This window comes from Dermochelys coriacea, chromosome 1 (assembly GCF_009764565.3).
Source record: "Dermochelys coriacea isolate rDerCor1 chromosome 1, rDerCor1.pri.v4, whole genome shotgun sequence".
In the NCBI taxonomy this organism is placed as follows: Eukaryota; Metazoa; Chordata; order Testudines; family Dermochelyidae; genus Dermochelys; species Dermochelys coriacea.
The window spans coordinates 349,276,931-349,302,787 of NC_050068.2; the positions used below are offsets into that span (position 1 = coordinate 349,276,931).

At 43.6% G+C, this 25,857-nt stretch overlaps 1 protein-coding gene across 6 annotated transcripts in view; it reads right to left on the reverse strand.

Annotated features, from left to right (window-relative positions):
* AHCYL2 (adenosylhomocysteinase like 2) overlaps positions 1–25,857 on the reverse strand; it is a 216,815-nt gene that overhangs the window by 18,185 nt on the left and 172,773 nt on the right. For all 6 annotated transcript variants that reach the window (XM_038394246.2, XM_038394264.2, XM_038394256.2 and 3 more), the window contains 6 exons: positions 17,212–17,355; positions 15,298–15,398; positions 13,598–13,700; positions 12,397–12,491; positions 3,364–3,470; positions 1,011–1,127 (listed from right to left, as the gene is read on the reverse strand). In XM_038394246.2, the coding sequence (XP_038250174.2) occupies positions 1,011–1,127; positions 3,364–3,470; positions 12,397–12,491; positions 13,598–13,700; positions 15,298–15,398; positions 17,212–17,355 (667 nt within the window). The remainder of the gene's footprint in view (positions 1–1,010; positions 1,128–3,363; positions 3,471–12,396; positions 12,492–13,597; positions 13,701–15,297; positions 15,399–17,211; positions 17,356–25,857) is intronic.

The window sequence follows — 25,857 nt, forward strand, 5'->3', positions numbered from 1 at the left end:
GGGAACAAATCTTCTGATTTAAGGCATCGGCTGATCACCACAAGATCAGAAGTGTTTTTGTCCCTGTTTCCCTGCACAGCGTGAGCGCTACTGATTAGGTACAATATTGGGGAATCTCTACCTTCCACTGAAACATTAGGTATTAGGCAATGAAGGACACGGAATGTTAGATTAAATGGAAAAATGGTCTGAGCCACTAAGGCAAATCCTGTGTTCTTACAAGAAATTAAACTTTAACGTTTCCACATGACCTCTTAGAAAATTAAGAACGGCCATACTGGGTCAGACCAATGGTCCACCTAGCTCAATATCGCGTCTCAGACAGTGGTCGGTACCAGAGTTTCAGGGGGGTGTACAGGTCAGAACAATTTTGGAGTTATCTGCTCCTGTCTTCCCCTCCAGGCTTCTGGCAGTCAGAGGTTTAGGGTCACCACATGCATGGGGTTACATCCCTGACCATCTTGGCTAATAGCCATTGATGGGCCTGTCCTCCAGGAACTTACCTAGTTCATTTTTGAACCCAAAAAAGAAAAGGAGTACTTGTGGCACCTTAGAAACTAACAAATTTATTTGAGCATAAGCTTTCGTGAGCCACTGTATCCTTTTTGAGATGGGTGACCAGAACCGGACACAGTATTCAAGGGGTAGGCGTACCATGCATTTTATAGTGGCATTATAGTATTTTCTCATTTTCTATCCCTTTCCTAATAGTTCCTAACATTGTCAGCCTTTTTGACAGTTACTCCGTGTTGAGCTGAGGTTTTCAGAGAACTATTCACACTGACTCCAAGATCTCTTTCTTGAATGGTAACAGTTAATTTAAAACCCATTATTATATAGGTATAGTTGGGTTTATTTTTTCCAGTGTGCATTACTTTTCACTTATCAATTTGAATTTCATCTGGCATTTTGTTGCCCAGTCACCCAGTTTAGTGGACCTCTGTCCATTCTAAACACACCCAAGCATGAAAGTCATACAGAGTGCTCTATTTAGTCAGGGAGCTACATACCCATCAAGAATGGATTCTCTGCAGCAGTAGAGATTGTCAAACTTCTGTTTGGTGACAGAGTCATTGACGTTCATAGCTGGGACACAGAGTTTCCCAGCTTTAGATAACTGGTATAATCTGTAAGGAATAAGGGAGAGAACAGGAGAATGAAAAATGAACTGAGAAAGGTTTTCTATGTTCTGCCTCCAAATGCTCTTACCTCTCTCGATTAGCTGGTAAGGAGTGGCACACATCTCCAAAGTCAAAGTTAGTATCTACCTGTGGACATACTCCCAATTCTAGCATGGGAGGTGTGTCCCTCATTTCGTAAATGCATTTATGCTTGTCCCCTCCAGAAAAATTGCCAGTACCAGATTAGAATGTAAAGCATGTTCTGTCCTTGGCTCCTTTACATTTTTACCAAGTGCACGACAGCATGCCTCTTCCAACTTCAGATCAATACCCTTTGGTGCCCTTTCAGCGTAAAATATGTGTGTTCCTAAAGCCCTCCTCCCACATGTCTTACAATTTAGGTGCAAGTAGTAAGAGCTGGTCACAACGAGAGACTTAAAACAGCCTTACAAAGTGCAACCACTAAGATGGGTATTTGGACCAAATCACTTATTTAAAATGGCACAGTCAGCACACTGACTGCAATGTAAGGCAAGTTATAATCATGCTGTAGTATGTGCTGTGTTGAACTTTTTTTTACTGGCAATAGACAGAAACGCATCTCTCTATGGAAGTACTCAGCTATGATTAACTACTATGAGAGTGAAAACATAAACAAGATAACAAATCTAAATTCTAGACTACAAACAGGAAGAGAACCTGAAAGTATTCAATTGTTATGTGTAGGGTTTTGGAACGGAGCCCGGAGGTAGAGTGTGGAGCAGCTCCGGAGCAGTGGAGCTGCAGGTTTTTGCCTGGAGCTGGAGCAGAGCCGGAGCACAGCCTCAAAGCCTTGGTTATGTGTTCAAGAGTTGGCTGGTATCCTGCAAACCAGAATGTGAACTATCAGCTCTCTCACAAATATACACTGAGTACAATTATGCCTTCTCCAGAAGACTTTCTTCTTGCTCTCTATTGTTTACCACAACCTGGACAACACTTCTGTGCACAGACTTCCCAACTGTGTATTTCTTTCATTGCACACTCTGACCCATCTACAAGCCTCAAGTGTTAGCTCCCAGATACAGTGATTTCCCATACCAAATGCTTCCAAAACTAAACATGTCCTCTTTGATGAAGAGTTCTGTGTTCCCTGTGTACGTCCCATCAGCATCCTTAACTCAGACCTTAGCCACACTCCTGAAGCAAGAATGCAGGGAGTTACCTTTAACCTTACTTTGCTCTCTACACATCTGCCTTGCCATACATCTCTGACTGCCACTGATAGAATACTGTCAAATCAGGTCCTTTTCTTCACTCTGCCTCTGCTGAAATCTTAATCAGGTTTCAATCAGCACTTCCTGTCTCCACAGTTTCAATTCCCTTTTTCATAGCATGCCTAGATCCGTATTTTAAACTTCAGCCAGTTTCGAGAGCTGCAGCCACACTATTTTCTCACTGCAAAAAAAAGACTGTCACCCTCATTCTCTGCCACCTTTGCTAGCTTCCTCCCTACTGTTCTGACTCACCTTCACTACCTTGCAATCCATCGCCTCCTCCAACTGAAAACTGACTTGCTGATTTGCTCAAACCACACACTTGCTCAGACTTTCCTTCTGACTTTGTTAATCAATTCTCCCACCATTCCTCTGCTTCCATAGGCTGGGGTATGGGTGTCACGCATTTACGCTGACTTGTCTGTCTGGAATTCTCCCCCTCCCTCAAGCAATGGAGTCATTTCCTCCTACAATCTCACTCCTTCCTGTGCACTTCAGTTTGAGATTGACTCTAAGCTTCTCACTTTTGCCAAAGACAACTACACTTTCCCCTTGCACTGTAACACCAATCCTCACTCCTCTTCTCACCGTCCCTTCTTATTCACATCCCTGGCAAGGCAGGCACGTATTATTCCCATGTTACAGACAGGAAAGGAAGAGGTTAGATGTTTTCTCAAGCTCAAATAAGAGTCAATGGCAGAATCAGAATGAGAACTCAGAAGTTCCTACCTCCTAGTCTCAGGTTCAGATCATTAGATTTTTTAAGTTTATTTTTAGATGGGGAGAGTAAATGTGACTTTTTATTTTTTAAGAGCTAATCCACACCAACAGGAAATTACTGCAAGGCCGTATTTGTAGGATCAAAGTCCAGGCAACAGGATGAGATATGGTATGTCACAGCTTCTTGTGAGTGCTGAGTATGTGAGACACACACAGGATCCTTTGCCCAGAGGGCTATGTGCTTGCTGTGGATACAGCTCCATTACCTGTGGACCCCAGTCACACTCTCTTCTACTATCCCCTTGATCTTCTTAAACATGTTGGGGTATTTCTTGTAAATCCAGTGGGTCAGGTCCCCTCCATCATCCAAGATCTGTAATGAGAAAGTTGCACCAAGTCACTATCCTGAAATCCAGTGAGGCCATTGACCTCCTTTGTTAATAACACCACGGGTAAATTATTCACTGAATTTCAGCTTCTGAAGCAAGTCCACATCTTGGTATCATGTAGGCCATAGGGTCGTTGCTACACCACAGACAAAGCCAAGACAAGAACTATTCAATGGAGCAATGACACTTTGATTACATTTTTGTTTAATGAGGCTGGAGAGGGACTGCTCAGGCCCTCAGGATTTATCCCCAGATTAGGGACAGTGCAAACAGCAGCAGTGCAAGCTCCTCTCACTTGCTCCAGCAGGAGGGACCATTTCTGGAAGTGACAGGGAAATGTTTGTTGGCCATAGTCCAGTCTCTGGCCTTTCTGCTCTGACTGCGAACAGTGAGGCCAATTAATGACAACTGTAATAATAATTTTATATTGGGAAACTCATCGTGTTTCACATAGGCCACTGAACAGTCTTTAGTCAGTAACTTTTGGTCACACCTGACCCAGGCTGGATTTGAACTTGGAACCTAGAAATACCAGGCTTCCTAGCAGCTCAACAATCCCCTGAACCATCCAGTCCCTCTTAATGAACCACTTTACCAAAGGAGATGAAAGCCACACTATAAAAGACATTCCTTATAGAATGTGCTCCTCATGGTAGAAAGTTAATAGCCAAACTTATTGCTTTATTAAAACAATTACAATGAGCAGATCTGCTTATGCTGGTTTGATGCTAAATACAAGTTAAGTGCTCTCTGAAAAATTAATGCCTTACTACGGACCATAATTCAGCCTAGAATCCTAGAAATTAGAGATGGAAAAAGATCTCAAGCTTTCTAATCCAGTGAGCTATGGCTCCCTTGGGGACCCACAAAGGGTTCATAGGGGAGTGTTTGGGAATTTTTTTTTAATTGATATGCCCATTTTTGGTTTTTTTGTTCTAATTAAGAAACTAATAAAATAAGCTTAACAATCGCCTGTTTTACCTATGGGTCTGCGTCTTATGCTGCAGCGGCTGTGGTGCTGGCAGCCTCTCTCTGCCCTCCACTCCTAGGGGGCTTCCAACAGGGAGACTTGCTGCTGTTTTTTCCACCAAATGCATCCGATGAAGTGAGCTGTAGCTCACGAAAGCTTATGCTCTAATAAATTTGTTAGTCTCTAAGGTGCCACAAGTACTCCTTTTCTTTTTGCTGCTGTGGGATGCCTTCAGCAGGAAGTCTCCTGTCTGAAAGCCCCCTGCTGGAGAAGAGTGAGAAGAGATACTAAAAAGAAAAGGAGTACTTGTGGCACCTTAGTGCTGACTGCGGCACCAGCATCGGCCAACAGGGCAATGGGGCAGGGCAGAGGAAAAGACAGGTGCATTTTACTTTACAACGGGACAGTTTTTACTGAGTGCTAAGTCTACATGTCGCAAACGTTGGGCCGAAGATGATGAAGATTTTAATGCAGTTAAGCAGAAAAGGAAGAAAAGTAGACAATACGATGATAACTAGAGGATGTTTGGATTTTCATGTCTTGTGTCCAGGGCCAGTTGACAGAACAAGCTAAGAAGAATCAATATTTTGCACTGCAGCTACATGAATCCACAGACACAGCAAACATGGCTCAGCTTCTGTGTCATATGAGATTTATCAAAGCAGGTGCAATAGTGGAAGAACTTTTATTTAACAGGCCCATTCTTGTCACTAAACTCTTAGGCTGTGTACAAACAAATCAAAAATCCATATTTTCAAATGATACTTTTAAAAATACTGATAAGATTATATAATTAAATAAACTATGTAGTTGAATAAAGATGCAAAACTGTCCAAACTCTAGTGACCCTCTTGAAACTAGTGTCTGAACTCTTGTAGCTTCCTGAGTTGGTAAAAAAAAAAAGGGTATCTGGTACTGGGGAGCCACTCAATTTTAAAATATCTGTAGAGAAGCCACAGTACTGAAAAGTTTGGAAGCACAGTTCTAATCCACCCATTGCCGGTGTTATATAAACTCAATGTAAGGTAGCACATGAAAATGTAGTTACTAGGCAGTTACTAAGTACATGTAATCAATAATAAAGATGTAGCACAGGCTACAATAAACTAGCATGAATGTCCAGATACTCCCTGACATTAGTTGAATTTATTTTTAGGGTTTTCTGCGGCATACAATAGCATCTGCAAGATGGATCAAGGCTTTTTAGACAAAAATTTTGTCTAACATAATGTGATTATAATCAGTCTGCTGTCACAACCGGGACATGGGTGTGACTTTGTGGTCAACATAGGAGTCAGGCTGGGTCTGACTCTGGGAGATCAGAGTCAAAAATAGGCCAGAGGGGAAACAGAGTCAAGTGTCGGGAGGCAGGCAGGATCAGGAGACCAGAAGAAGGAGACAAACTTGAGAGCAGAACCACAGATCAATAACCAAAGTCAGGTCAGTATAGGATTCCAGGAAGTGAAGCCAGGTGAGCAGGCAACACAAAGCACACAACCCAGAGCAACATGGATCCCAATTGCACAGACAACTTCATGTTCCTATGCTAGGTTAAAATAGGTGCTGTGGACCAATCGGCGCTCCCCCAGTGTTCTGTCAATTATCTCCCAGAACTGTGTCTGAGCTCAGCTCCCATTCTGACAACAAGAAAAGGAGTACTTGTGGCACCTTAGAGACTAACAAATTTATTAGAGCATAAGCTTTCGTGAGCTACAGCTCACTTCATCGGATGCATTTGGTGGAAAAAACAGAGGAGAGATTTATATACACACACAGAGAACATGAAACAATGGGTTTATCATACACACTGTAAGGAGAGTGATCACTTAAGATAAGCCATCACCCACAGCAGGGGGGGGAAGGAGGAAAACCTTTCATGGTGACAAGCAGGTAGGCTAATTCCAGCAGTTAACAAGAATATCAGAGGAACAGTGGGGGGTGGGGTGGGAGGGAGAAATACCATGGGGAAATAGTTTTACTTTGTGTAATGACTCATCCATTCCCAGTCTCTATTCAAGCCTAAGTTAATTGTATCCAGTTTGCAAATTAATTCCAATTCAGCAGTCTCTCGTTGGAGTCTGTTTTTGAAGCTTTTTTGTTGAAGTATAGCCACTCTTAGGTCTGTGATCGAGTGACCAGAGAGATTGAAGTGTTCTCCAACTGGTTTTTGAATGTTATAATTCTTGACGTCTGATTTGTGTCCATTCATTCTTTTACTTAGAGACTGTCCAGTTTGGCCAATGTACATGGCAGAGGGGCATTGCTGGCACATGATGGCATATATCACATTGGTAGATGCGCAGGTGAACGAGCCTCTGATAGTGTGGCTGATGTGATTAGGCCCTATGATGGTATCCCCTGAATAGATATGTGGACAGAGTTGGCAATGGGCTTTGTTGCAAGGATAGGTTCCTGGGTTAGTGGTTCTGTTGTGTGGTGTGTGGTTGCTGGTGAGTATTTGCTTCAGTTGGGGGGCTGTCTGTAAGCAAGGACTGGCGTCTCCGAAGATCTGTGAGAGTGATGGTCGTCCTTCAGGATAGGTTGTAGATCCTTGATGATGCGTTGGAGAGGTTTTAGTTGGGGGCTGAAGGTGATGGCTAGTGGCGTTCTGTTGTTTTCTTTGTTGGGCCTGTCCTGTAGTAGGTGACTTCTGGGTACTCTTCTGGCTCTGTCAATCTGTCAATTCTGACAACAGTTAGCAAGTCTCTGTGTGGCAGGCTAGACCCTGCTAGCACCAAATAGCCCTAAAGACCAGGGTTCAAGACCCACGGTCCCTGATGTGTAGTGAATGAAGGCCCACAGAAAGGATTAGAAAAAGCCACCTAATAGAGATTTTCAAGGGTAGATCCCTGTCTTTATGGTCCCCTTCCAAATACCCTGGCCCCAATCCCCACTACTTCCAATTACACTCTCTCAGCTAACCCTAACAAGTGCATAAAAAGGATGGAGAGCTCTGCATGCGATTCTGGGCTGGTATGTTAGGGTGTCTAATGGATCCAGTATGTTCCACTAGCCCACAGCACCCCTCTACTTTGTGTGCTGAGTGCTCACGTTATATACAGCATGCCAGTCACTGTCATCTCTGCATCCCAACAGCCAGGCAATAAAGAGCACTGCAACACATTGTTACTGGAAAATTCTGCTTTGCTTGAGTCTCAAGATATGCAAAAAGAAAAGGAGTACTTGTGGCACCTTAGCGACTAACAAATTTATTTGAGCATAAGCTTTCGTGAGCTACAGCTCACTTCATCGGATGCATTCAGTGGAAAATACAGTGGGGAGCTCCCACTGAATGCATCCGATGAAGTGAGCTGTAGCTCATGAAAGCTTATGCTCAAATAAATTTGTTAGTCGCTAAGGTGCCACAAGTCCTCCTTTTCTTTTTTGTGAATACAGACTAACACGGCTGCTACTCTGAAACCTGTCAAGATATGCAGCTGCACTCAGGTGTCTAGTCCCTTCTGTGATACTCCTGGGGCGAGTATACCTGGCTGGAATATAGAGCCATGACTGTCTTAAAGGATATTCAGGAAAAAGCCTTTTATTCCCAGGTTTATACTGCACAGGATTTCACAAGGTTTCCTCCCCCCACTGGGATCTAGTTAAAAGGCCGGGGGGGGGGGGAAATCACTACTGATGAAATTTGCACCTCCTTAACTTCTGCACTCCCCTCAGCTAGCTCCAGGTAGGTAGCTGAAGTGACATCCCCAGCACAGCACATAATGAGTATCACATCAGAGTAGGAGACAGCTGCCAAATCCCAGAAGGAACACAAAGCAGGTTTCAATGAACAGCAGATGTTGTGCTGAGGGCCTGAAAGCCTGGCTCCTCACGCCCTCTACTGGTTCTGGGGCATGCCCAGCTGTTTATTGGTGCTACTCTATACAGAATCAAATAATTGCTATACACTGCTTTGTTCTTTTTAACTCATTCCAACACAAAATTCACTCCCAGCTTTTACAGACACAGCACACAATGGAATATCAGAAGAGTACTTGGCAATATCCATCTAAATTTTCCTTCTGTGATAACATGGCTTGCGGCATGTGTATTGAACCAGAATGCTGCCATCATTAGTTGTTTGTATAGTGATTTAGAAATGCGAAGTGCTGATTATTATTGGAGCCCATGCCCATACCTCTCTCTCTCTTTGATGATGAGCTCCTCAGTGCAGGGACCAACTGTTCCTTTCTGAATGTTTGGAAAGAGTAGCACATTGTCAGTGCTCCACAAAATATTACATAATAATAATAAACACCATCTCCTTTTCCTCTTCCAAGTGCTTTACAAGAAAACAAACTCTGGCATGAACAGATATAATCTCCATTCTACACATGGGGAAACTGAGGCACTAAGAGGTTAAATGACTTGCCAAATCCACACAGAGTGGTGGCTATGCAGAGATCAAAACTAAGGAGTTCCTGACTCTCAGACCTGTGTTCAGATTACACCTTTCATTTAAAATCTAGAGATCTAATGGAATGAAGAAACTGACATGAGAGTGAAATACTAGAGATAAGACCCATTCTCCACTCTTGATTTCTTTCAAGCTACTCATATTTCACTTGGAGTACACAAAACTACTGAATCTCTTGGTTTCATCAATCCTCATTTAATAGATAGGGCAGAGAGTCCTCTTGTGAAAATGCATAAACAGAGCAGAATTCTGGCTTTTAGCAAGTTTCTTCTTCCTAAGAGAGTATAAGGTAAGAGGACATTAAGGCTAGAGAATGGGTCTCTGGAATGCCTCCACGGATGGCCACCTTCAGACAGCTGAATGTACATAAATTACTCTAAAAGCAAGATCCACCATATGCTGATTTTCCTTTAGTTTCCTCATACATCTTCTTTATTTTGTTTCATTAGAATCCTTCCTAGTTATCATGTTAGCAAACCAATCTTCACCTGCATGACCACGCCAGGGATGAGTTTTTCATGCAAATCAACTTTTTTGAACATTATCCCCTTCTTGCCTTTTTGCTGCTATTTGCAGTCAATGCCAGACTTTTTGTTAGGCGGAGTGTTAGTATAGCTGCACTATATCAATCCCCTCCTGATTTTAGTGCGCTCAGCTTGGCTCAGAGAACTCTGAGGGGCCAAAACATAGTAACAGAAACATCACTGCATTTTCATTCTTCACTCTCTTCAACAGGGACATTTATATCCTCTGGCACAGACAATTGCTGTGTCCACTATCCTAGCAGAGATCTAATCCACCCCTACGTAGAAATACCTTCTCCTTTGATTTGCATTTTAGCCTCCAACAACGCAAACCTGGAATCCTGTTAGTCTCTCATTGCAGCTGCTTGTCAGACTATAAGGTTCTTTTTAAAATAGTAATTCCCATATCTCCCCCAGATCAATTTGCTGTACCCTGTCTATTTCCCCTTCACATGTCTGTCCCCAGATGATTTATTTCACTTTACTTCATGCACAGAACAGAACTGGTGCACTCTTGACTGGAGATTGTGAACAGCAGTGTCCACGGGTCTATACTGATACAGGGTAGCATCTCGTGCTCCCATGTGAGGACATATAAGGAGGTGCGGCCCTGCTGCCATTCCAATTCCTTTGCAATCGTGAAGCTGAAGACTGCTGCAGAAGAGAAGGAGGATGGGAGGTGGAGCACCCATAGGGACAAAACATCTCAAAGAACTCAAGTTCATGTGCAGGTAAGTAACCTCTCCTCCTGCACTATGTCTGCCCCTAAAGGTGCTCCACCATAGAGACTCCCAAGCAGTATCTGAATGTGACGTTGGGTGATGAGGAGATAAATCCAAGAGAGTTTGGAGAATGACATCACCAAAGGTAGTGTCAGCCCTGGAAGCACGTAAGATTATGTTGTGCTTGGCATAAGTGTGAATGAAAGGCCATGTTGCAGTCCCATTATGGGATGCGAGGTCTCCCGAGATTCAGCACTGTAAGGTGGCCTACCACTCTTTCTAGAGTTTGGTAGATGAGAGGAACTTCGTCCTTTCAGAGGACTTGATCTCTGGAACTACCTCTAAGGCTCTAGAAGCCACTGGAGCAGCCTGAGAGACTGAGGGGGGAGGAAAAGAGAGGGTGGGGGAGGAGGAAGCAAACCCCTTTGGAGCTAGGGAGTGTTCTACTAAGAAGCTTCAGCCTAGCCTCTCTATCTTTACGAGATCTGCCTTTGAACCCCTGGCAGATTTACGCTTTGACAGGATGTGTCTCGGAGACAACTAGAATGCCTGTCACTATGGGGAAATGGCAGGTCTGGCAGGACTTGAACTGTGGGGTTTTAAGCATAACACAGGGAAATGCCGAAAGCACTAATGCAAGAAGTGGTTACCACCACCCCCTTCATGAACAAGTTGTGCTAAAACTGAGAAAAAATTAACCAGAAAATAATCACTAACTAAATAAAATAAAAAATAAATGATAAAGGGAAAGGAAAGTGGGAAGGTGTAAACAGCGGACACCACAATAGTGCTGTTTCAAGCTGCAGGCGGTTGAGAAGGAACTGGAGTGGCGGGAACTGGGTCTGCACCTCCCTCTATGCTCTCACATGGGAGCAGAGAGCTCTGCTTTGCTCGAGTGCAGTAACTGCTATTTACAATTTCCAGTCACGAGTGCATGGGCCCATGAATATCCTATGGTGGAACACCCACAGGGGATATACTTGAAGAAGAATGCTCTGTTGTGTGGACCACCTGAAAGAGCTCTGCAGATCCACAATGCCATCCTCACAAAGAGGAATTCTGAGAAGACATCAGACATCCTAACACATTGCACAGAACCAAGAAGCTGAGTCAAACTATCATAGGACAAACGTGCCAGATGCAGGAAGGGTTTTGATTTCTCTGACACCAACTCAGTGATTGCCGTCACTACTGATGGGAACTTATTCCCCAACATAAGCCATTTATCATTTCTTTAACTGAATTTTCCATATGCAGATTTATGGCTGAGGGGATGGATTATCTGATTATTCCCCAAACCTTCTAAAGGGGATGGAGAAAATAAAGTGAACACAGATGTACTTAAAGAAAGAAAACTCTAACACATCCCAAATAATTCAATATGCGCAAACTTAAGCGATACAGATACATCACAAAATCAACCATCCGTTAGATTGTGAGCTCCGGAGCCAAGGACCAGTCTCAAGTGTTGTAGGAATAAAACATCTGAGAACTGAAAACTATTCCACTTGCCAAACCACTTGTCAGGGTTCTGGGATTGCCCTACGTGCAAAGATGTCACAAGCCATTAAAGCAAGAAGCTATGCTTCTTACTGTTTTACAATCTGATACAATGAGTCCAGGCTAGTTGTCAAGGTCTCTGGAATGGAGGCCTTGTCTAAATGGGGAAGTTGCCCTGGTATAACCTAAGGTGTGAATTTAAGATGATCTAGTTAAACTGGTGCAAACTGCTGTGTGGATGCTTATTTTGCTTTGAGTGGTTTTTTGCAGTTTAGCTTAAGTCGATTGGGAACAGGTTTAAAAGTTATACTGAAATAAAATGCTCAAATGGAAATAAGAGCACTTATACAGGACTTCTCACCAGTTTAACTACATTGGTTTAAAAACTGACTTAAGTAAAACTGGTGCAACCTTCCTGTATAGACAAGAACTGGACTGGCTCCACGTAAGGTCTCTTACAAGTGAGTCAACCACCTCCTCCAGTTCCCTACTTGTAGGACAGTGATAAGTTAATTCCCTATGTTGTGAGGATCAGTTCATAATTATAATGCACTTTGAAGATAAGTGCTATGTAGGTGGCAAGTAGTATGATTAGCTGTTGATGAAGAAACACAGAACTCTACATTCAAGGTTTAATAGGGAACATTTTAATAATTCCAAACCTTCTGTGGACCCTACCCCACCCTTCATCTCTCTAGACTATAGCTGAGACATCAGCCTTTATAACTTGTATTACATGTGCTAGATGTTTTAGATCCTACCATGTTTTAGACCCACCATATTAGGCTGCCATCCTTCGACGTTGACACAGCGATCGATACACCACCAGAAGTCATCTTCAGACTCTCCCTTCCAGGCAAAGACAGGGAACCCTGACAGAGACAGGAAGAAAGTTCCATACTAATGCAACCTATGAAAGCGTCACTTGAGTGGTCCCCTAGCCTGGCAAAGGTGGAATGGTCAAGGTGATGCACTGCTTTCTGTTACCCTGAGAGTGCCCATATTGACAGAATCTGGCTGGAAGCAGCGCTTGCTCTAGTGGAGGTCTGGTTCTTGCCTCTTATAGTTGCAGAGGTGCTGACATGGTACCATGGGCAGCAGATAGGAATGAGCCTTACTGGAGAGTGACTGTCTTGAAAGGGCTTTTCAAAAAGTCATAAAGCTAAGCGTTTGGACCCTTCCTTTTCATTGTTGTTCTAGCCAGTCTTCAAATATACCAGCTTGAGGGGGAGGACCCAATTCTTAATTCCTAGCTATAGTACAGAAAGCCATTTGCAGGGACAGTAATATTTACAGCATATGCAATAGTTATTTCCATATCAAAAGGCTGTCCAGGTAGCTTTCTTATACAGAGGGGGCTAGCAATAGATGATATCAACTGTTAAGTACATTTACACTCCAGAAAAGCAAAATTTCTGGCTGTGATTTTCAAAGCAGAGCAGGGGATTGAAATGCATTAAAATTACTAGAAGATATGTAGTTCAATCCCCTGCACTGCTTTGAAAATCTTAACCTCTAACGCTAAACAAGCAACATGTCTTGCCAAGACTGCTTAGGCCAAAGTTTGATTTCCAGTTTCATTCCTTATGCCTCAAATCCACAGAATTTTCTCTCCTTCTGATAAGCAAAATATTTGATTAAATCAGTATGAATGGCTAATACTCACCAGCAACCCTGCAAGAACAAAGCAGGGTGAATAGTCCAGCTTTCTACGTAACTCTAATCAATAAATGAACATATGCAATCTGGCCTCAAAACTTACCAACCTACACACGTGTGTGAACATACAAGGTGGAAGGGAGATGAATAAAAAAACATTGTAAAGATTTCAAGCTTCTAAAGGTTTATTTTACATTGAAGGGAAAACTATTTGAAAAAGAACATAGTACACTAGAGCAGTGTCCTCTTTTAAAGTATTAATATTTAAAGGCTGAAAGGAATCTCTCTAAAGCATGCTGAAGAAGGGAAAATCCCTTACCACTTTCAGCCAGGGCAGCAGCCACTTCATTGAGAGTAGAATAGATGTTGCAGGCAGCCCATCGGCATTGAGCACCCAAGGCACCAAGAGTCTCCATTAATACCTGGATCAAAGAAAATAAGAACAGCCATATTGGATCAGACCAATAGTCCATCTAGCCCAGTATCCTGTCTTCTGACAGCGGCCAACGCCAGATACTTCCAAGGAAATGAACAGAACTGGGCAATTACCATGTGATCCATTCCCTGTCATCCAGTCCCAGCCTCAGAAGGTAATGAGTGATGTTGTTTTCACACAAATTGCACTGAATTAGGAGGCCTTTGGGCAAATATACTTTTACATGAAGCCAGATATCAAGCTCTGCAATTACTGTGAAACAGATTTCAATGGGCTCACTGTAGTTTCTTTAAACACCGAGAGCTTGTCTACACGGTGCATTAGTCCTCCTCAGAAGAGTGTAAATTCCAGTGCTCACTATTGTGTTATGCTAACTGGCTCACTTAATCCCTTCCTGGCATGCACTAAGAGTCTCCTCGAGTGCACTACTGAACTTTAGTGCATGCCAGCAGTGGCCACCTGGGCCAGTTAGTGCACAACATGCCAGTGCACCCTCGCATTTAGTGCGGACTAATGCAGCGCTGTGTAGACAAGCCCTGACAGAGCAGTCAGTGCTGTATGAAACAGAGACAGACAGACTGCGCATCAGAGAGCCTATAATTTAAAACGAATGAATACAAAAATAAAATAGTAATTCCAATGTGCATAGTCCATTTCATCCAGAGATAGCAAAGGCCCAAATCCCAATCCCCTGCTCTAATCAGTAAAGCTCATTCCCTACTAGTGCTCGGAAAACTCAAAAATCCAAGAGTCCTGAATCACACAGTACTTTCACCTTTACCTTCACAATCACTAGATCCCACTTCCCTCTAGTTTTATTCTAAGATTTGTGGGGGGGTTTCTTAATCATCATTACTCACAGCTATGGCTCACAGACACACACATGCACTGCTCACATCTTAAAAGATGAGATACAGATAGACACATATCCTTATTGAATAGACCTTTACAGAAGTCGGCAAGTCTCCTTTTTAAAAAGCGATTTTGGTGAAATATGCTGGATTGACATCTCTGGAGACTGAAGTCCTCTTTGTCCCCAAGAGCAGCTGCAGCACAGACACAGAGTGCAAGATTCCCTGACAATGTGCCCTGCCAATGTGCTCCTGCCCCGGAAGGACAGAGAACAGGTTTCAGTCTTCTTGGCCTATCCATTCTTTGGCCTCCCTGCTGAGACTGCCAACAAGGGTATGAATTAGTGCCAATTGCATTGGTGTTTTTTGGGCTGTGGACTGCCATTGTTTGGGAACTGGACTGAGACCCACTAACCCATCTCACACCGGTCACTGAACAGCCAACAGTAGGTAGCATTACAGTCACTACCGTCCTGGGCCAGACTCAGACAGGGGACCTATCAGTCACTGGCAGCATATCACCTCAGCTATCCCCCAAGTCATCCAATCTCTGGGAAATCGATTTTTCTCCAAACATGGAATTATGTAACGATGACTATTTCAGGGAGACTATTTCCTAGGAGCACATGCTTTGTATACCAATGGAGTCACCCTACAGTGGAATTTAAAGAGGCTTCTTGCTGAAATGCCCACTGCAAAGGGAAAAGAACAATAAATAAAACAGGGCCTTACGGCAGTCTGTGCAGTTATGTGCGTGCAGCCCACAATCTTGGCCCCAGCCAATGGCTTCTCTCCCTGAGCTCGCTTCCTTAAAGCCATAAGTGCAGGCATCTCTGGAAGGAAAGAAAAATCCATCATTAAAAAGCAGAATCAGCACAAAGAAGCAGACATCCAGCGCCGCTGCCCTACCTTTCCTTAGCATTTAAGATCTACGGTAATAAATCTGTGCAGTACTGCCAACCCCAAACCTTCAAAAGCCTGGAGTCAGGCCCCCCAAATCATGACATTGGCTTAAAAATATTAAGATTTTTAAAAAATTAATATGTTTTAGATTCTTTTTACTTGCCTTCCGGTGTTTAAGTGTTTAGGGTGCAGCCTAGTCATGTTTTCAAGCTTTCTCTGCAGCCAGAACAGCTAGAAACTTACTGCACCCTCCCCAATGGGAGCTGAAATTTTCACATAATCACTTGTCTAAATGAGTAGGGGCTTGAAGAAAATCAAATATTACAAGACTCATGGTAAAATCCAATAGTTGGCACTACTACTGTTATGGCTGTGTAAGAATTTCAGCACCCGTCTAGAGAGCTGAGATTTGGATAAGCCCACTCTTTTTGTGACTACTCTCATCCTTGCGAACAATCTAGTAATTGGATTTGGTCCCTTTTCACAAGTTGTCTGAACTAATCAGCATTTTTACAACTTTGCCTATTATTTGTGAAGTATTTGATAACTGTTGTCTTCTGTTTGTAATAATGGGTCTTTGAAAATTCAATAATTTCTCTATTGTGGGTCACTGAGATCACAGGATATGTTTTTTCTGTTCTATGATAGGCTAACCTAACTTTTATTAGCAGGAACAGTGCCAGAAGAAATCAGTGGGACACTGAACCTCACAAGAAAAGAATGGGGAGCACTTTAAGGAGATGCACAGAGAGGAGATAAGGTAGCCTAAGAAATTTTAGGACACAAATATTTCCCTATTTTGTGTTAGCTACTGGAGCCTCTTGCCTTTTACACCTGGTTGGAAGTGTATCATGTAGTTCTGTTGTAATAGGGCAAAGAGAAGTTTCAGGTCATCTACTTGAACCCTTAAGTATAAAATGTTATGAGTAGAGCTGGTCAAAAAATGGACTTATTCTCTGCTCCATGGAAAATTTCAACAAATATGAAAAAAAAAATCCCATGGAAAAATTAGACTTTTCAGGGAAAAAATATTTTGTCCAAAAACTGAAATATTTTAATTCAGAAACATTTCTGTGGTGTCACATGCTCTTATTCTCTGGGGTTCCTGGTCAGACTCCATTTCTCCATCATGCACCATAGTCTCCCTTTATGATGAGGAGAGATAGTTGCATCAAGGGTGTATTGTGAGAGGTATAGTCTGGCTCGGGAAGCTGGCCCAAAGTGGAGGATAAAGACATGAGGAAACACAACTGCAACTCCCATGAGGCACCAAGATGGAAAATCCAAACTAAAATATTTCTGTTTTTCGCTGAAATATTTTGTGTTTAGAGCATTTTTTTTTTTGACGAAAGATCAAAATGTTTTGCAGAAAACAGGCACTTCTCTGGGAAAGGTTCCTTTAGTCAAAAACCCAATTTGCTGCTGAAGAACAGTTTCAACAATCCCTTGCTATAAGCTCTGCAGGATGGGAAGGTATGAGGTATTCCGGATTTGAAGCTGTTCAGGTGAGAAGTCCAGATCACAACCAGACAATGCACCGCAAATCAGATTCTCCCTGTGCCCCTGCTGAAGGTCTACCACCTTCCCCACTGCTGCTTGCATTACACACAGGAATTGCTAGACCAGAAACCAGACCAGTGGTCCATCTAGTCACGTTTTTCTGTCTGACCATGGCGAGTACCAAGTGCTTCAAAGGAAGGTGCAAGAAACAGCATCAAACTTGAGGAGCCTGCCTCCTTTTACCTTGTTCAGCAATTTCAATCTCTCTGCGCCCAAACTCTGCCTGCTTTATGTTTTTCACACAGAAATCGCTGCTGCCTTTGGAGTTCTTCTGTTGCTTGTCCCTGGGGGAGGTCTCATCATCAGAGCTGTCGGTGTATGAGGCAGCTGGAGAATGAGAGAATGAGAACACATCAGGCAGAAAAAAATATCCCCGACCCCACCAACAAGCAAAAGAAGGGAATTTGTGGTGTGGAAGAAGTCAGACAATCTGCAATGGAAAGGAGGACACAGGTTCAAGTTACAGTAAATGTCCAAATACCTGGTCACTTGAGGGTAAAAATACTTCGCAATTATGCATCGCTCACAGACATGCCCTAGAATTTGTGTTCTTTGAGTTTTTGAGTTAATCAGCTAAATAGCCCAGATGCGTTTCTCCTGGGCAACAAGAGCATCTTTCTTCAACTGAGACCTCCCCTTCTGCTTCTACTGTCCAAAACCTCAGGATCAATCTTCACCCTGAATTGCCCTCCCCCCCGCCCCAGACCACATTTCCCATCACTACTTCAGCAACATCTTCTCCTTGACTGTGCCAGTCTCTATTCATGTCTTCATCTCCTCTCACCTTGTCTACTGCAACTCTTGTCTATGGCCTCTCCAAGTTCCATCTCTCTACATTCTCCACGCACTTAGTCACTGGCCCCTCAGACTGCCTACAAGCCTGCCTATTATGTAGAGAGTTGTATACTAGGAACTGGACAGAGACCCGATCTTATTATACATTAGTCACCAAATAGTAGTTTGACAGTAAAAGCGCCTAGTCATGACTCATTTAAGGTGCTTACATACAGTCCCTGGACTCACTTAGTTTCTAAGGCCTGGTCTACACTATGAAGTTGGGTCGATATAAATTTCCTTGTGTTGACCTATTTATGCCTGTATCTACACTCAAATTAATCTCCCTCCAATATAAGCACCCGATTACGGTGACACAGTAAAACCACCTCCCCAAATGCCATTGAGCAATGGTCAATCTACTGAGATTGACAGAGTGTGAGTGCAAACATTGTGTGACCTGTATCAACCCTAACAGTTCTCCACGTCGCATTCCCTGCAACAGTGATTGTTCTGGTCTCAATTGTGAACTGCGTTGCTCAGGGTCATGCAGACCAAAAGCAAACCCCTGTCCCCCCAAAACCAGCCTGCATATTTTTGAAATGCCTTTTCCTGATTCTCTACCATAGCAAGCACACCTAGCAACTCTCTCGTTGTGTGCAACGGCTCAATTGACCATGCCGGCTCCACACACTAGATGCTCTCCTGCCTGTATAGACAGGAAGTACTGGATCTCCTGGGCCTGTAGGAAGAAGAGGCTGTGCAAGCACAGCTACGGACCAGCCACAGAAACAGGTATCTACAAAAAGAATACACTGGAGATGCAGGCAAAGGGTACAACAGGGATCAGCAGCAATGACAGGTGAAAGCAAAGGAATTGTGCCAGCATACCACAAGGCCAGGGAGACCAACAATCATTCTGGTGTTGAGCCACAGACCGGCCACTTTTGCAACAAGCTGCATGCCGTATTTGGTGAAAACCCCATTAGCACCCCACAAAGCATTGCGGATACCTTGGAAGAGCCCAAGTCAGAGACTCCTGCTGCAAACAGTGAGAAGGAGGAAGAGGGGAGAGAATTCCCCACAGTCTAGCCAGTCCAGCCTGCTGAGCCTAGACAAACCCGATGAAGGGGAAGGGATCTCTGTGTGCAGGCATTTTCCCTAACAGTGCTTAAATTTAAAGATGGCACCTGGTCCATCACCAAGTTGACATGACAAAGATACCATTGTCATCGCTTTACTCGCAAAAGAAGAGGTAGCAGACCAACCAACGGAGGCAGAGTTGGTATCTGCTGTTCATTCCTCTGTAGGGTTAGGCATGGGGAGATGAAGGAGAGCCATGTGGAATGTTTTGTTTATGTACACAGGAATGTCCCTTGTATCCTGAGAGATCTGAAAGAAAACTTTCATGGAGGTACCCTGCAATCCTTTCCCAAAGGTTTCTTGGGATGGCTGCCTTATTTCTTCTTCTGTGGAGGACACTTTCCTATGCTACTCCACAATGAGTTTGGCTGGCACCACTGCAGTCAACAAGCTAGTGGCATAGAGGCCCCGAGGGGGGGGAGGAGAAGCGAGCTTCAGGACGCCATTAACAGGTTAGTTTACTGTGCCTTTGTTACTCTCGAGAATGAGATATCAGCTAAAATCACCACTGCTTGTAGAAAATAGTGCCAATATTCAGTTCCCCACCCTATATACATATCCACGGAATAGGGACCAACATTGTATTGTTTCGTACAACTGGATTTCCGTTCTTCCACTTTGCCTTGGGCGGGCATCACTCATCCTGGCTGGGACAGAGTGGTGCTGTGCAGAGTCACTCCAAAACTGAAGTGTCAATAGGGCGTGTCTTATTAAACACTTTTATGAGAATAACGGAAGGGAGTTTTGAAACATATCTTTTCCTTTCCATTTTGACTGGAAATCCAACAACACACCTGCCTGTTTTTATAAGCAGCTGCTGCCATTGCAGCCTTGAGGGTTTCCCCCTCCACAGCCATTGCATGCTGAACCCTTATGAGGAGAAGGAAAAGGACGCGTTCAGTGAGATCCTACAAGCAAGTGCTGCAACAGATCATGATCAAAGGGTCTGAAAGGCCAACATGGCAGAGGGCATGGAGAAGGACAGAGCTGACAGGAGAAAGGTCCAGGAGTCCCAGCAGGAAAAGGAGAAGGAGATGCACCAGGACACAATGGGGCTTCTCAGGTAGTAAACCGAAATGGTGCAGACCCTGGCTGATCTATAGAAATCCCACCTTTTGCAGTCCTTAGAGAACTCCATGGTAAGCAGCTCACTACATCTCCCAGCATGCCATGTGGCTATGTCCTTATCCCTACCATTTCACACTGGGGGACAGCAAGGAAAACCACAGCTTCACATACACCAACCTTGGTTCTCACAGATCAGTGTATGTGTAACCATAATGGACTACCGCTGTGCATTGAAACGGATAGAAATGTTTGCTGCCTTTCCAATATTAAAGTTTTCTTCTATTCATTCACGTTACAAGTTTGGGTTGCATAGCCTGGTGTTTGCACATTGGTTTTATTGCACTGTTTTTGCTATTCCATAAATTTATATTTTTTGAAAATAGAATTATCTTTATTAGTGCACAATACGTATTGCAGAACGCATAGCAGTACTCAAAGCACCCAGTACTTGTAAACGTACATCACCACAGATGTTCAAGAAAGGTTCAAGAAAACACCGGCTCATATTTATAAAAGTACAGCAAGCACTGCATAAATAGGTTCAGTAAAACACACAATCATAGTTATTAATGTACAGGAAGGACTACACAGTTCCTAGAGCATCCAACCTTCAGGCCCAGAAAACACTCCAGCACAGAAACACTGTTGTGGGTGACCATTTAAGTGCTCTTTCAAAGCCTCCCCTCAACCACATAGCTCCATGTTGAGCTCTTGTCAATGGCCCTGTTCGATTCAGCAGACCGCTGTTCCACCTCCACCCTGGCAGCAGCTTTTGCTAACAGATACTATGCAATACACATAGGTAGCTTATAACTATTGGGATATTTTTCTCACTGAGATCCAATCTAGTGAGTAAACACTGCCAGGGTCCCCTCAATCTACTAAAAGCACTTTCAGCTGTCATTCTGCACTTGCCAGTAGTTGAATCTTTCTTAATAATCCTGTGTTCTTAAAGATGCAAGGGTCATATACCCTTCCTAACCAGCCTACACTGCTATCAGGGAAGTGTGCCTGGTGGTCCATCAACACTTGCATACCACAGAAAAGTAGCCCTTTCTGTTGATGTACTCATTGCAAGGTGGGCTGGTGACAAAACAGAGATTGTGTGCTATCGCCCCACCACAGTTCAGGGACCCCATTGCTACAATCCATCCACTTTGGCAATGTGCAGGACAATACCCATAGTCCTGCGTGCAGGAGACAATTATGGCCCTGACACACTTGCATGACAATGGCCCCCACTTTGGAGTTTCCACCTACAAAATCATTTCCCACTGACCAGTAGCAATCCTGAGTTGCAGAGCTTCTAGAGTGTGATCACCACTCCTTCTGCCACTGTCAATGCAGCTCTCATTCTGGTGGTTCTTGCACTGGAGGTCTGGGCCAAGCTCATTACAGAAGATCTAGGAATGGAGTCTTTTTCGCATCCAAAATTTCTGCAGCCACTGCTCATTGTTCCAAACCTGCTTTAGGATGCGATCCCACCAGTCAGTGCTTATTTCTCAGGCCCAAGAAGTGGCGTCTCCACCGTCGCACTGCTCCATGAATGCCACCAACAATCTTGAATGTTTTCATTATGTCCCTTAGAAAACGCCTTTGAAGAAATTGGTCAAGAACACTGTTGTTGTGGTACTTCCTGGGGAGGTCTGCAAGGACAGGAGAATTGTGTTTCCGTATTTGCAATGTTCATGAGAGCAGTGCAGAGCTCGCAGAGCTCCGTGCTTCTGTCAGAGATGATGACATGAAAGTGCCATGCATGTTTGTGGGATTTAAATGAAAGGCACGAAATTATGAAATATAGATAGCATTACGGGATGGAGAAAGTGCAGCTGGAAATTTGACCCTTAGCTTGCAGAGCGATTCCTGTGCGACTCATTTCTACCTCCCATATGTGAAAATTTCCCAAAAGGCATTGCACTGAACACTGGGATACCTACCCATGGTTGCACCACACTTTGTATTGAGCAAGCACTCCTGGTGATACACACAACGCATGAGCAATATATTATCTTCAGTGATTGTACACTGATGTTACCTGCTTCAACCAAAGTTTGTGGTGTAGACATGGGAGTGTGTTATTTGGAAGATAATCCTCCTTAAGAAGATTTAAGACAAGAACATAGGCAGGAAGGTGATTGGATGTACAAGGGTTTTAAAGTAATTATGGTCAAAAGAGCAGGCATTTAAAAATGGCATACTCTCACTCTGCATCTCTGCTCCCCGTGTGTCAGTCTCAGCTGCTCACTTTACGGACATGAACAAGTGTTTGCTTCCTGTAGCTCTGCACAGCCCTTATAGCTATTGGAGAGCAAGCTTGAGTCTGTTTTGCCTCGTGCATCAACAGAACTGTCTGCTCATTGGTGAGCCTTTGTCTAAGCATGGTAAGAGGCAGAAAGCCCCAGCTATATTTTCAGATGCCAGGGGAATCTGTGATGCTGATAGTTATTAAAATCACGTTTTGTCTCACAGCAAGAACATATGATCTGTGTTACCGAAAGAGAACCACTGCATCAGTACAAAAAGAAAAGGAGTACTTGTGGCACCTTAGAGATTAACAAATTTATTAGAGCATAAAAAATTTTCATGAAGTTGACAGATTTCCACTCTATACGGCTAAATTCAGTGCCTTGCATAATGACAGGTTTCAGAGTAGCAGCCGTGTTAGTCTGTATTCGCAAAAAGAAAAGGAGTACTTGTGGCACCTTAGAGACTAACAAATTTATTAGAGTCTCTAGGTGCCACAAGCTTTTCTTTTTGCGAATACAGACTAACACGGCTGCTACTCTGAAACCTGCATCAGTACAGGATCCCACGATCCCATTAGCAAAATCTCCAAGGACTGGTAAGAGTCAGTGAGAAGTATTTCACCTTTCTATTTAATTATAATACAAAACACCTGGTGACAAAAGTGTCACGTTTCTTCTTTGCACTATTTATACATTTTCTTTACTTGTTTTTCATTTTCCTCTCCCTCACCCAAGTTCTATTTTTTTCCTTTGCATCCAAACAATTTTCCTCTTCTTAAGTTGTTGATTCGCCTTCAAGTATTATCAGTGCAGCGCTCCCACACCCACTTCTAGAGGTGCACCTGTATTCTCCACAGAAGCTCAGAAACCGTATAGAAAACTCAGCCATGTGGAGTCAGATGCCTGACTCTTCCTGGAGCTCTGGAATACTTCATGAGAGGCTAGATAATGAGGCATGGCCCCTTAAAGTACACTCAGCTCCTTCCAGCTATTGAAGCAGCATGTTGGAACTCCCTCTCCTCTTTCCATAGTTCAATGATATTGCTATGCTACTTATACTGTATAAGAATAAGTATTAGGCCCGCTGTGTTGTCTGGCACTCAGAGGCATTCTTTATGATGCACAGGGCAAGGATCACAGACTGGAGAGTTGCCAGTGTTGTTCAGTCTATACGGGCTTTATGTCTCAGTCATGAAGAGACCATGAGTCTTGCCTCAGGTTAATCCTGATGGATGAAGCACTGAGGGCTTCAGGGATGAATATGGAGTCAGAATTGGTATCTGGTCCTGCCATTCCTGAATGCAGGAGAAGACAAAAATCCAGTGCCAAGAAATGCTCAGTGCTGACAAGGTCTGACATTCAGGTGGGCTGCATGGTACCCAGGTTCAGTTTGAAACACAGTTTCTTAGGGCCAAGAGACAGAAGAAGAAAAATGACACACATCTTTCCCCTCATTCTCACTCTTAGAGGTCTAATAGGGATAGAAGACACACAATCACTGGTGCAAGAGGTGATGGAGATCAGAAACATCTGGTGCCTAAGAGATTCAGTTCATAGAATCATAGAATCATAGAATATCAGGGTTGGAAGGGACCCCAGAAGGTCATCTAGTCCAACCCCCTGCTCAAGGCAGGACCAAGTCCCAGTTAAATCATCCCAGCTAGGGCTTTGTCAAGCCTGACCTTAAAAACCTCTAAGGAAGGAGATTCTAACCACCTCCCTAGGTAACGCATTCCAGTGTTTCACCACCCTCTTAGTGAAAAAGTTTTTCCTAATATCCATCTAAACCTCCCCCAGTTTCCCCAGTGCTGAGAACAAATCTTTGCCCTCAGTGACAGAATTCAAGACAGTGTGGAAATCATTATGGCTGGGGCCAATGACACACAAACCTTTGGGCAGGTAGCTAATATTTTGAGCCCAGTTCCTTGCTTGACATTTAAGAGATTTATTGAGGACAACCCAGCTGGATCATCCCATCAAGGACAGATTTCTTTGATGATTCAGTAGGAGTCCCCCCTCCCACCCCATCCCATTACTAAGGCAAAACATGGGATTCCACTAGCGTCGAAGACTAAGATCTCTGATCCCTCAGAGCTGACCCTGCTGTCCATATGAGGTTGAAGTTTGGAAGCTGTGCAAGAGCTCTCTCTTTCCCAAGCCTTACCCCGAACTCTTCTTGATTCCAACCTCGATGACAACTGTCTAAATACCAGGCCCGGTTCATCATAATTATCTGAGGGGACCCTTTGTATCATCTTATCGTTAAGGAACGAGTTCCCTTGAGGGATGCCAGGCTCCTTGAGCTCCTCAGCCCTAGGATCAACTGTCAAAGCAACATTCAGGGACCAGAAACCAAATGGAAGCCATCACCAACACATTCCATTCCAAAGACAAAGCAGCTGGAACCTAGAACGATGGAACCTCCCCGCCTCATCTGCGCTATTCATAGCTAATACAGAGTTCTCTGCTAGTAAGAATGTCTTGGAGGGTATGTCTACACTGCAATAAAAGACCATAATTGGCCTGGGCTCACGGGGCTTGGGGCTAAAAATTGCAGTGTAGATGCTCAGGCTCAGACTGGAGCCTAGCCTCTGAAACCCCGTGAATGGGTGGGTCTCAGAGCCTGGGCTTCAGCCCGAGCCCAAATGTCTATACTGCAATTTTTAGCCCAGTGAGCCTGAGTCAATTGACCCGGGCTCTGAGACTCAGTGCCACAGATATTTTATTGCAATGTAGATATACCTGATATGGACTTCTCATGAACCTGATCCACATTGTTTGCCCTCCTCCCCAGATGGAATTCTCTACAGTTTCCCTCCAAAGAACTTTAAATCCTTCCAAGATCTTTTGACAAGAATTGCAGGCACACTGGGCTTAGAACTGTCCAGACTAAAAATGCAAAAATTATTTGATATCTCGGAAGGAAATTAACTTGCACTGCCTATTAATGATGGTCTCATTGGGCTGGCCAAGAATCTATAGATGATTTCAGTTTCAATCATTCCAACTTCTTATAAGATGAATTCTATCAAGTGTCCTCATACGGGTTGAATGCTTCTTCTTGCATCCAAAATCATCTTCTCTATTTGTCTGGCATTAATGAGAAAACAGATTTAAGGAGAGTGTACAGTCAACCCCAAATGACAATGGTGCCAGACAGACAGAACTACTCAGATGCAAAGCTTATTTATAGGCCACTTTACAATGAGCATCACAAGTGATCAGACATTACTAGAAAGATGATTTTTATATGTGGGACAGACTGGGTCCCCTGTTGTGTCTCCTTCCAGAAAAGCAGTGAGAAGCAGCTGGGGACATTTAAACAAAGGGCCAAACAGTGGCTAAGCACTCTTTAAGGCTGCATATGATGCTTCTGATGAGCCTAATCGTTCTATTGCCACTGCCATAACCATCAGAAGGGCAGCATGGCTAAAGTGCTCTAGTCCCTCCACACAAATAACCCAGAGGGAAAGATCTTCCCTTTGAATGTTGGGAGCTTTTTAGTGCCTGCAAGAATTAGACCTTACAGCAAGTGAAAGATTCAAGGTTCACTTTGAAGACTCCAGGAATAAATAAACCCTCCTTCAGAAGGAAGACT